Raw genomic sequence first — 12,268 nt, 5'->3', positions numbered from 1 at the left:
TTTACTGCAGATACATCAATGAGACAACGCCTTCTTCCTGCCACAATCTCAGCGAAAGCGACTATGAAAATGGGTATCCTTGACTAGAGATCTTTCTCTTTAGTCAAACCCTAACACAATGTAGAGTTATTCACTAAAAAACATCGTTTGCATTTGAAAGAGGGACTAACTTTAAATTCTAAAGAATGTGCCAAGGCCTTGCTATTAACCGAAGAATTTAGGCCATGGGGCCGCTGGGACACCAGGTACACTCCCTGAGGCTATTAATGGAAAAGCTGGTCCGCGAAAATGGGGACAAGACACCAACTTCATAGGGCTATTATGTGGTTGAGATTAAATATGTATAACATGCACAGCATAGTGCCCGGCACACAGTAAACACTAAATGGATTTCCTCCTCCACAGGGTTTAAATAGGAAGCGTTTAGCATTTCTTTTCCATGTGTATATGTGAAATTGGGGAAAGGAGAAAGGATATGTGACAAAGGACAGAAAGAGCCTAAGAGTGGGGAGAATCCTGATACCAGAAGTTTGGACAAGACCTGGATCTAGAAACCTCTCCTGAAGACAAGTAGCCTAGAAAGGACAGAGAAGTCCTCTGGCTGTTTTCCTCAGGACGATTTATTTTCCTCCTTCTTATATCAAGACCCTTAGGCACTGATGACATACCCTGACACCTTGAAGAAGTAGGGGAAACAGGAGAGGAATGAGAGGAGGGAGAAAATAGGAAGTCAGCAGCTGAGGGCCAAAAGAAGGTAGAGAAAGCCTGAGGTGGAGTTCCAGTTCTATTTGACATCACCACCCTCTAGCTGGAGCAGTTCAAGCAAGCCCCTTTAGGTGGTCCTACATAACCAAGCTTTCCACAGCTAACAGAACCCCTATGGTTCTCACCCCCAGCTTCACAGAAGCTGGCAAAGATCAGTTATTATTATCCTGCCTCTGCCTCAGTCCTCTAAGGCTCTAAACGGTCTGGTAGCAAGCTCGGCTTCTTCACAATCCCACAGACTGGAAGGGGTCGGAGAGAAAGAACCAGACTTAGAAGAGAGACTGCTCCTCACCTCTAAGGGATCTGCTCCTCTGAGCCCCAGAGGTTCACTACCTTCATTTGATTTGTGTGCTGGGAAGACCCTAGGGTCCAGCTCTGGACTCAGGAGTTCCTGACTTTGGAGCAGAGTCATGACAACACACCTTATCATCAATTGAGTTGTCCTAGGTGGGCAGGACAAGGTTTATGTTTGCATTGAGTAGATACTCAGCCTAACTGGAGAGAATCTGGATAACAGGGAGGTCCATTAGAGAGTCTCTGAGAGGGAAAGACACTCATGTGGCCTCAGAGAGAAGCTCTGAAACCCATCAAGAAAAAGTGACCTGGAAGGACTTGCTTACTTCTGGCCCTCAGCCAGTGCCTGGACTCTCCTCTTGCAGCTCCGGGTCATGGCCTTCAGGATGGCAGCCTCCCTCCACTTGCCTGAGGGGCCTCGGAGGAGGGCTTCCTTCTCAAGCCTCCATGTGGGCTTTCTGAGACCCTGTGTGCATAAAAATGTGGCTTCCTGCCCTTCATGGCAGGGGGGACTTGCATGAGGTTGGGAGATGAAAAGCTGGCATTACAGGGCAGCCTGTGCCTTTCTTTGACTCCCAACCTCTTCAAGCCAAGTTTCCAAATAATAGGGATGGTAACTGCCCAGCGTAGCCGACAGTCCTTTCTAAAGTTACTTGGCAAAAAGCCACCTATTACTTAGCTCTCCACAGAACGGCATGTACCAAGTCGGATCAGTCTTTTGGTGTGTGGGTGGATTAGCTGCTACTTAATACGATAGGGTGGGCCCATTTCCAGTTTGCACCAGACCCCAAGCTGTGTCTTCTCCAAGTACAACACAGCCTCATTTCTCTGTGAAGTTGAACTTGCTTAGATGAGATGGCAAGGACCAGAGGAGGAAGCAATGCCAAAAAAAAAAGTTCACAGTGGCTTTTAGGAACATATAGATGAAGCTCCTGGGGAAGGGGCATGCAGGCTGAAGAACTAAATATTTTCTTTTGGCAGGAGGCACAGGGTACAGAATCATTTATCTGTGACTTACTCTAGCTCCTGCTTTACGTATTCTATTTTAGCCCAGGAGGGCAAAAGGGAAAAAAGTTTAAACTTCTGACAAGCATAGAAATTCCTTGATTTTGTTGAAGATCGAGGAAGTCACTGAAAGTGCCTGGAAAGGAAGCAAGACCTCCTGGATTCTAGTTTCAATTTGGCCATTAATTTGTCGTGTGACCTTAGGCAAGTCATTTACCCATTCTGGGCCTCAGTCTCATTATCTTTAAAATGAAAGGCGTACTCATTAGAGAAAGCTGAATGAATGGTATATAAGAACTCTCTATACTATTTTTGCAACTTTCCTATAAGTCTAAATTTATTTTAAAATAAAATGCTTTCTTAAAAAGTGAAAGGGATGGGGCCGGCCCAGTGGCGTAGCGGTAAGTTCACGCACTCTGCTTCGGCGGCCTGGGGTTCGAGGATTCGGATCCCAAGTGCAGACCTACACACCGCTTGCCAGGCCACACTGTGGTAGCATCTCGCATACAAAACATAGAGGGAGATTGGCACGGATGTTAGCCCAGGGACAATCTGTCTTCCTTACACACACACACATAAAAAGTGAAGGGGGTCTACAGACTGTCTCCAACACCCTCTGTGGCTCTAAACCATGATGCTATGTTCTTATTTGCCTCCTTCAGGTGAAATAAGTCTCTTTCCGGCTAGCCACATAATATCAAAGCAGAATTTTGCCCACTCCTCCTACCACAGATAAGATGTTGAGTAGCCCTAGCACAAACCTATTTTCTGCTTTTAACGTATTTCACACCCTGGGCAAAAACTGAATTCTCCAAAAACACATTAAAAACACTCCATCCATATTCACTTTGTTCCTGCAAACAAACAAATTCATCCAGTAAGGAAAAGCTGTTTCTGGCAGTCCAACCTTACAGAATCTCAGTTTTTCCCTAGCAACTGGGCTAATTATAACTCCAGCTACCTGGTAACAGCACTAGATTTTCCTGACACAGGCTGGCGGTTTTAAAGCCTTCTCAGCTCTGCGGGTGCCTCCCTTACTGAGAAGGCATCAGAGGAGCTGAGAGACAGGGAGAAGAGAAGCAACTCCCTACTTCAGGGTGAAAGTCCAAAGAGGCTGCAACATCATAGAACTCTGGAGCTGGGAGAGATGTCCAGCCCACCATTTTATACATAAGAACCAGAGGCCCAGAAAAAGTGACTTGTCTTAGCTAGGAACTTGGCAGTCTTCTTGATTGCTTTCCCTCAGTCTTCCCACCCCATCAATCACCAAGTCGTACAGGTATTTTACCTCCTAAATATTTCGCAGATCAGTTCCCTCCCCTCTATTCCTATTGCCAGGGCCCTCATTTAGGTCCTCATCATCTCTTGTCTGGCCTGTCTGTCCTCCTGCCTTATCTTCCTTGAGTCCATCATCCCCACCCACCAGAAGGATCTAGCCTGTTCCCTGCTGTTTAAAGCCTATCAATGGCTCCTTATCACCTCAGGATAAAGTCTACACTCTTTAAAACGGCACAAAGGATTGTGCCCTGCATAATCTTCAGCCTCATTCTATACCCAGTACTTAAGTTTAGCAACAGAAAATCACTTATAATTCTCCACACATCCCATATGGTTTCTTGTCTCTAGGTTTTTGCTTCTGGCAAGAGCCCTTTGTTTCCACCCCACCATCCACTGACTAACTAAAGCTTACTTCTCTTTGAAGACAAAACTCAGGGGTCATCTCCTCAAAGAATCCTTTGTAGATTTTCCTTCCATCTACTCTATCCAGTTGAGTTAGAGATGCCGTATGAGTTCCCTTATGCTTTGTGTGCATCTCTATTATTGCTTTTTCACCACATTCTATCACTTGTGTTTTATTCATCTTTAAAGTCCCAACTTCCAGCATAATACTTGGCATATAGTAGGCACCCAATTACTATTTATTAATGGATGAGTGGATAAATCCAAAGCTCTCTATGATCTGTCCTCTGCTTATCTTTCCAGTCACATCTTACCACCACCACAAGTCCTCGATACCACTAGTTCAAGCCATACTGAACAGCTTGAAGTACCGCCAAGCACACAATGCTTTTCCATGCTTCGGTGCCCTTATATATACTTTTTCTTTTGCCTCAAATGCTCTTCCCCATTCTTTGTTGTGTTATTATCTTTTAAGATTCAATTCAAATGTCATATGCTTGGCAAGCCCTTTCCTGGTGGATTTTGCCATTCTCCTTAGTACTATAAAGCAAGTTACACATACTTCTTTGGTAGCCCTTATTATATCATTTTTATTTATTTGTTGACATCTTTCTCTACCAGCATCCAACACAGTAGCTCATATATAGTAGATAGTCAATAGACACTTGAATGAATGAATGATGTGTGCAAACATGAGTAAACGAATGGCCACGATGATAATACAAATGAGGGAAACATCTGAGACAGGAATTCAGAATGCTTATCCTTTCAAGTATATCATACTACTTCTATCAGTGTGTAAACCTGGATGTACTTAACTAATAGGAAGAAGACGTGGCTTTTAATAAGTTTATGCAGAATCATGTAGACATAGGTAAGGGGATAACTGAAAGTGGATTAGAATTAAATCAGGCTCCAGAATTTAGTTTTGATTTGTTCCCCAGTGGATGGAAGAAAAGGTTTTAAGTATTTAAAGGAAACAATTTCTTCTTCCCTTCTTCCTTATACATAACATAAAATTTACGATTTTAATCAATTTTTAAGTATATCGTTAGGTGGCATTAAGGTCATTCATATTGTTGTGCAAATGTCCATCTCCAGAACTTTTCCCCAACTGATTGTGCCCATTAAACAATAACTCCCAATCACCCCCCTCCCCCCAGTACCTAGAAACCACCACTCTACTCTCTGTCTCTATGAATTTGACTGCCCAAAATACCTCACATAAGTGGAAACATATAACATTTGTCCTTTTGTGACTGGTTTACTTCACTTAGCATAATGTTCTCAAAGTTCATCCACGTTGTAACATGTGTCAGAATTTCCTTCCTTTTGAAGGCTACATAATATTCCATTGTACTATGTACCCCATTTTGTTTATCCATTCAGCTGTCAATGGACACTTAGGTTGCTTCTACCCTTTTGCTGTTATGAATAACGCTGCTATGAATGTATGTACAAAAATCTGTTCGAGTCCCTGCTTTCACTTCCTTTGGGTATATACCTAGAAGTGGAATTCCTGGATCATCTAATATTCTATGTTTAATTTCTTGAGGCATATCCATACTTTTTTCCACAGCAGCTATACCATTTCATATTTCCAATCAGCTATATACAGTGTTTCCAGTTTCTCCACATCCTGGCTACCATATGTTATTTTCTGGGTTTTTTTTTTTTTTAGCCATCCTAATAGGTCTGAAGTTTACATTTTTTAATTTTTTTTTTTTTTTTTGGTGAAGAAGACTGGCCCTGAGTGACCATCTGTGGCAATCTTCCTGTATTTTATATGTGGGTCACTGCCACAGGATGGCTTGATGTGTGTGTAGGTCTGTGCCCAGGATCCAAACCCACAAACTCCAGGCCACCAAAGCAGAGTGTGTGAACTTAACCACTATGCCACCAGGCCAGCCCCTAAAAAAATCTTTAACCAAGAACACAAATATTGGCTGCAACTATTTAATGAATAGAGTTTCTCTACTTTCTTCCTACTGCCACTCCCAAAAAGAAAAGGAAATGGACAAGCAGGGCTTCAAAGACCTCAGAAGGTGAGAATGAGGAGTTAGCACACATAGTGTGCACAGATATGAACACACACAGACTATGTTCATACCAGGCTTCCAGGGAACTGTGTAAAAATAGTTTGGCCAAAGTAGTTCTTACTTCTCTTTCTTTACTTATATTTCTCCCCTCTCTACTATACACATTTCTTAAAGTTCATGTAGGTAAAACATGCGGGGCCAGGTGAGGGTAACCTGAGCAGCTATCTAAACAAGATATCCAATTGTAAAAAAGCAGAGTCACCTCTGTTACATATAAGAAGAAACTATTCCACACCCCACCAGCAGCTGCTGCGGTCACTTTAGATAATAATCTGAGAAGGTGCATACTCTCTAGTATGTGTCTGCAGGTACACAGGACTGCAATAATCCTTTATAGTTATTTAGTATCTAACACATTAAAACATGCCTACCTATGGAGAGGAGGACAGGGCAGGAATTCGTGCCTCCACTTCAGGAGACTAAGGCCCAAAGAAGTTGAGACCAAGGCCAACGACATGCAGTAGGCAAAAGTAGATTCAGAATTCAGGTTTTCTGATTGAGTCCAAAACTTGTGTCCCTACACTGTGATATCCCTCAAAGATGTTCGTCCTTCTGTAATAGCCTTCCATTGGCTCAAGGAGAGTTTCATACAGCCTGATGGAGTTCCTTGGGACCTCACTGAACTTTTGGGTGCTTCTTAGCACAGTAAGTCTGCACGTACAGTATTATTCATCATATTGCCCAAAGCCTAAAGAAATCAGGCTAGGACTAAAGAAAATTAACCAGTGAGCCAAAGGAATTTAATAAGGAGAGTATATCTTAAAAGTTCCCATCAAAAGAAAGGAAATTTGTAACTATGTGTGGTGACAGATGTTAACTAGACTTATTGTGGTGATCTTTTCATAATATGCACATGTCAGATCATCATGCTGCATACTTGAAATGAATATAGTGTTATATGCCAATTATATCTCAATTTAAAAAAAGCTAGGTCTTAAAAATAAAAAAATAAAAAACAAGCTGAATTTAGAGCCAGATCAAACTACAGCACAAAGTATTAAACCAAGAAGATAAAAAATTTTGAATTATAACCAATCACAGTGATAATAATAATAATTTTTGTGAAAGCAAAGGACGTTGTACCATTACTAAATACAATATTTTATTTTTTAAAAAAGAAACTTAACAAATCCAGCCTTTCTTATTTATTCTCTTTGAAGAAACATTTGTGTTTGAGGGCGACAGTAGATTTGCTGCAATAGGAACACAGATTATATTATGTTATTTATACCTGGGCAAACTAAAATGGAGAATTGAGATAAATAGGACAAATGGCCCCAAATCCACTACTGAGGGGGAAAAAAACTGATTTTGAATAAAAAAATCATCCAGATCAAATGTGTCCAGTAATTGGACTTACCTGGACAATTTTATCATCTCAGTTTGTCACAATAATGGCAAATATTTCTTGAGGGCTTACAATATGATAGGCATTGTGCTGATTTCAAGTAATTGGCTCACTGACTCCTCCCCCAGACCCTATAAAATAGGTGCTATTACCACACCCAGTTCAGCACAGAGAAACTACAGTATTTGCCCAAGTTAACACAGATAGCAAGTGGTAGAACCAAGATTCCATCTTAGGTCTCTCTGGTTCATCCTCTTAACTACTATACCCAGTGATAGCAGAGTAGTAGAAATGATGAAAACTGCAAGTAAAGTCAGTAGGCTGTTCATCGTGATTTTTAAAATCGAGTAGCAGAAATATGCTATGTATAAGCTTCAAAGTTTGCTCAGGAAAAGTGTTATCCAATCTGAAAGATGAGAAACCACACAGCTCAAAGAAGTCAGGTAGTTTAAGAACCATAAAAAGAATGGAACACAACTCTTTGAATTCCCATCTAAAGGACAGATCCACTTTAACCTTCTACCATCAAATATGTCATATTTAAACATTGACTCTATCTGGTCCAGGATGACAACATTCAGTTTCTCCTGCTGCTTTTGTTATTGGATCTAGCCCTGTCAGGTTTTAAATTCCATTTTTAGAATGGAACCTTAAATCTTTTTTAAAGCAGCCTTGGGTGATAATAAATTCACACAAGTTTGACAAGTGAGTAGTCATCATGGGGAAAAACACACAGTGAACGGTGGTTGTGTGTGCTGTTTGGGGACTGGGTGTTTACCACACAGCAGTGGATTTCATAAATTCCATGGTCAGGCGTATTTCTAATGGCGGCATCCTCAGCTATCATGAGAATATGCTGGATTAGATAATCAACAGCAACGAGGAAGTCAGCTAAGTTGCCACCCAGAAATTATTTACCAGAGCAGCTGCAGTCCAGAAATGCTAACAAGCCAGTCTCCCTAGGAGTGGGCCATACTCAGCTGTGGACCACTCAGCACTTTCTCACTTTACTTTGCTCCTGAATCAGGAGCTGTATGTTGTGCAATGGTTTTTCCTTTCCTTGCTTCACATGTTCAAAATTGTCTTCCCAAAAAACTGAACCTACAATTAATATTTGCTACCAAGAGGGGGCAGTGGTACTTAATCATACAGGTGTATGCCTCAGTTTATCTGTGCTGAGTGTAAGCAGCCTCCTCCTGTGTGTGTGTGTGTGTGTGTGTGTTTTAAATTACTTACAAATATTGAAGCTTAAAGGATAGTTTAACTTAAACAGTCAACAGAAAAGTAGCCAATCTCACAGAACCAGTTTTTATGTATAATTTAATACTATTTTATTAACCCATTACTAGTATGAGTCCTAAGATTATTTCTGAGTTCTCTGAACAGCTTAAAAGACAGAAACTCTTAACTCCTTTTTTACTTACTTGCTTGAAGTTGGTACTTGTAGGTTTTCACATAACTCTATCTTACAACTTCTCATACAATTAAACATCCTTGCAGCTTCCTTTACAATTAAGGATTATATCTGTTTTAGTCTCTCCCTCAATCAAGTCTTTAAAGGAAGACTTGCCACTTGGAAAGAGAAAGATTGAACCCTCTCTCCAGGCCTTTTCTCCTAAAGTTTCCCATACTGCCCTTCCCTGCAGCCATCATGGTGAAATGCTTGACTGTCTCTCACAAAGACGTAATTTTCACTCAAGTACAAATATCTCAACAAAAATCTGCCGTAGCAAAAATTCATAAGATGATAAAATAATTACTATTCACAATAGACCTGCATTACATATGTTTCATAAACAGTGTTTTTCTTTAAGAGAACCATGCATGCAGCACCCAGATTATTGCAGATTCTAACTCAGTTGGATGTGATTTAATGTTTTTACTATATTTAAAGAAGTATCCTTCCAAAACTAAAGAAAAATCAAGATAAGTTTGGTCACAGAACAGGGCTCTAAATACCCATCTGAACCACCTGACTTACCATCTGATGCATGGCATGTCACTCTCAAGGTCTCTTCACCAACATTGCTGCTAATTAATCATTCTAACCTGGTGGAATCACAATGTGACTAAAAAGGATGAACGTTAAGACACATTCATGGGAATATCTCAGGGTGATATTAAAAGAGCTAAACCTCTTCCTCATTTTTAAATATCATACTATCACTACTAGTAGGCATGTAACTACTATCCCCTCATATATGTATGAAGCTGTGAGGTTTACAACGTGTTTTGATATAAGACTTCTTATTCAGTCTTTATGGCTGCCATTTATCCATACTCTCAACAAAGAATTTCAGTGCCGGTGGTGCTGTGTGTTATTTTTAATGCCAGTTCTACAGGGGCTAGAACAGGCTGAGAGAGGTTAAGTAACTCGCCTTGGTCCCTTAGTTGTCCAGGGCTCCTGATATGGTCGTTTTCTAATCCTTTGCCATTCCATCAAAATGGAACTGCCGTGGTTTCTATTAATCCCTCATCTCTACGTAGTGTGATAAACTAATTTCAACTGTGATGTTAATGATTGAAAATGGCTTTGCGTGTTATGCTTCCAAAATATAATAAGAGCATTTTAACCTAAGCCTTTAGTGTTCCCCAAATAATCATAGCCAAATGGAATGAGTAATGTGACAGGTGGACTGAACAAAGATTTGGTGAGAAGGGAAAGGAGGGGACACAGTAGCTTGAGACCTCTCAAATCATATGATGCCAGTAGCTGCCTGACTCCTCTGCACTTAAGACTAGGAAGAGATAGAGCCATGTCTACTCCCTGTATGGGACTAATGACAATAGTAGTCTAACAAAAGGGTTGTCACCTCTGCATATGACAATGTCCTGTGACTGCCCCCCAGCTCCTTAATCACACTTCTCCAGGACAGCAATGGTGTCCTCTCACACCCCACCCAAAGCATTCCCTGAAGACTATCTCCTTAGCCAGTGCAGAGCAGAGGGTGAGACCAGATGATTCAAGCAGTCAGTTGATTCAAGCTAAAAATATCCTTTCTCTCAAGTTGTCTAAGAAATTGTCCTTCCTTCTGCCTTGCTTTGGAAACAGTTAATGAGGAAATGCTCCTCCCTCTGCGTAGTGAACAAATTCTTTCACTATTCCTACCCTGAGGCAAATACTGTCACTCATCCTGCCCCTCTCTCCATCTCTCTGAGTTACCAACCCTCACTAGGCAATATCCTCCTTGACCCCTGGCGACCCCACTGAGGCACACTCACTATATAGCCACATACAAGAGGAAAGGTCATTCTGGACCAATTTCAGGAAAATTCCAGTTAAAATATGGAAATTCAAGAAAGAAAGAAAATAGGGCTAAATCTCCCAGACTTAGCTGTCCACATTACTTGAATTTACCAAACACTCATTTGGGTTTCATAGACACCAGTTACTCCTCTGAAACAAGATATTTAGTAGCCTGTAATGCTTCCCAAGCTTCTCAACAGGACAGAGCACACATAGACAATGATAATCTTTGTATAGTCTTCTGGTGTAAAGAGCTGGAGATTGAGAATCTCTGATAAAATCAGAGGCAACCAGCTCCAGGTCACTCAGGCTACATCAGAGCTTGTGCAGACACTAAGAAGGCTAAGGAAATCAATATTGTGGTAATCAGTTAGGCAGCTTAATCCTTATAAGCCATAGCCTAATGTCCTCTTACCAAGGTGCTCTCTCGCCCCACCCCCAACTAAGCCAATCTCCTCCATCTTCCTTCCCCACCCCAACCACTCACCCATCAAGCAAGACAGCCCTTCCTTTCAGGGAAGCTGCCATTCCCCCTCCCATCCCGCCTCAGGCCAGCTCCTATTCCATCAGTACCCTTTTCTTCATTCTAAGGTGAACTATGCCTAAGACTGAAATGCCTAAATTCTGTCCTAAAAGCTGATCTGCATAATCATCTTCAAAAGCAAACAAAAATCTCTCAAGGAACAGAAATGTCCTCAGCCCCTGCCCTTGTCTCCAGAGCATCCCTCTCCATCCCCATTGAGCCAGAGCTAGAAGGGGCACTTCTCTAGCGGAACACGTGATCTGGAAACTACTTGCTCCCGAGACATCTCTGGGGCTTGTGTAAAAATGCAAAATTTGAAGCTCCCAGTTACTAAATCAGAATCCCTGTGGGTGAGGCATGGAATCTACATTTTAAACCAGCTCCCAAGGTGATTGTTCTGTTCAATTCCACACCAGAGTTGGAGAGCCTCTGATTTAATCCAGCTTCCTCTCTCTACTGAGAAGGAAAGTAGAAAACAGGCACAAAAGAGGTGAAATGGGTTGTCCAAGGTCACACAGCATTAAGGTGACTAGACCGGGCCTGGAACCCGCCTCCCTGGCTAATTAGCGGAGCAGAGCTAGCAAAAGCCTGGAATATCGATGACTCCGGTGGGTCCGCCACCAGCCCGCGCCGGCGATGAGTCCATAGCCCCTGCACTCACCCGCTTGTAGATGTCCTCCCGGCTGGCCTCATACTTCTGCTGCATGCGCTCCTCCAGGAAGTAGATGCGCAGCTTGAGGCTGAAGTTCTCCTTCTTCAGGTCATTGAGGTGCTGGGACAGAGTGCGATATCCATTAGACATGGTGGGCAACCCATGGGGAGGAGCATGCCCAGTCGCACCCTCACCCCAGGAACTTGGTGCAGCTGCACGGCAACATGAAGCGAGCCGGCTGGGACGCTGCTGAGGCTACTGCGACATGGCCCTGACGGCTGGCGCTCTCTCGGGGACTTGGGACTGGGCTCACTGTTCTGGGTGCTGGAGCACAGCGCACTTTCCTTTTTTACCTCCGGGAGATATTTGCGGAATCCCTGACAGAGGAACATGCTGCATGAACTCAGACACAAGTGGTGTAACCTGACTCCAAGCCAGGACTCGGCTGTCACCCTCCCAGAGCCTCCCAGGTCCAACTGCAGGCAGTTAACAGATTCTCAGAAAAAAGAGAGGACTGATCCCGAGAAGCTTCCAGGAAATAGGGAATGGAGTAATTCAAGGTGATGGGGAGGTTGCAAAAAAGAGAAGGAAATGAAGGGGGTGGGGGATGTGAATGGGTATTTAAGTTCCTGGTGGCAGATTTGCACAATAAAAT

The 12,268-nt window shown here is 42.4% G+C and overlaps 1 protein-coding gene across 2 annotated transcripts in view; it reads right to left on the bottom strand.

Annotated features, from left to right (window-relative positions):
• PDE4DIP (phosphodiesterase 4D interacting protein) overlaps positions 1-11,944 on the bottom strand; it is a 137,189-nt gene extending 125,245 nt beyond the window's left edge. For both annotated transcript variants that reach the window (XM_046645178.1, XM_046645179.1), the window contains exon 1: positions 11,623-11,944. In XM_046645178.1, coding sequence (XP_046501134.1) covers positions 11,623-11,763 — 141 coding nt within the window. In that variant the 5' untranslated portion in view covers positions 11,764-11,944. The remainder of the gene's footprint in view (positions 1-11,622) is intronic.
• Between the last annotated feature and the right edge of the window lie 324 nt (positions 11,945-12,268).

The sequence above is a fragment of the Equus quagga genome, chromosome 18 (assembly GCF_021613505.1).
Source record: "Equus quagga isolate Etosha38 chromosome 18, UCLA_HA_Equagga_1.0, whole genome shotgun sequence".
Classification (NCBI taxonomy): Eukaryota; Metazoa; Chordata; class Mammalia; order Perissodactyla; family Equidae; genus Equus; species Equus quagga.
Note: the sequence above shows the minus strand (reverse complement) of the source record. Positions and strands in the feature narration are given on the sequence as shown.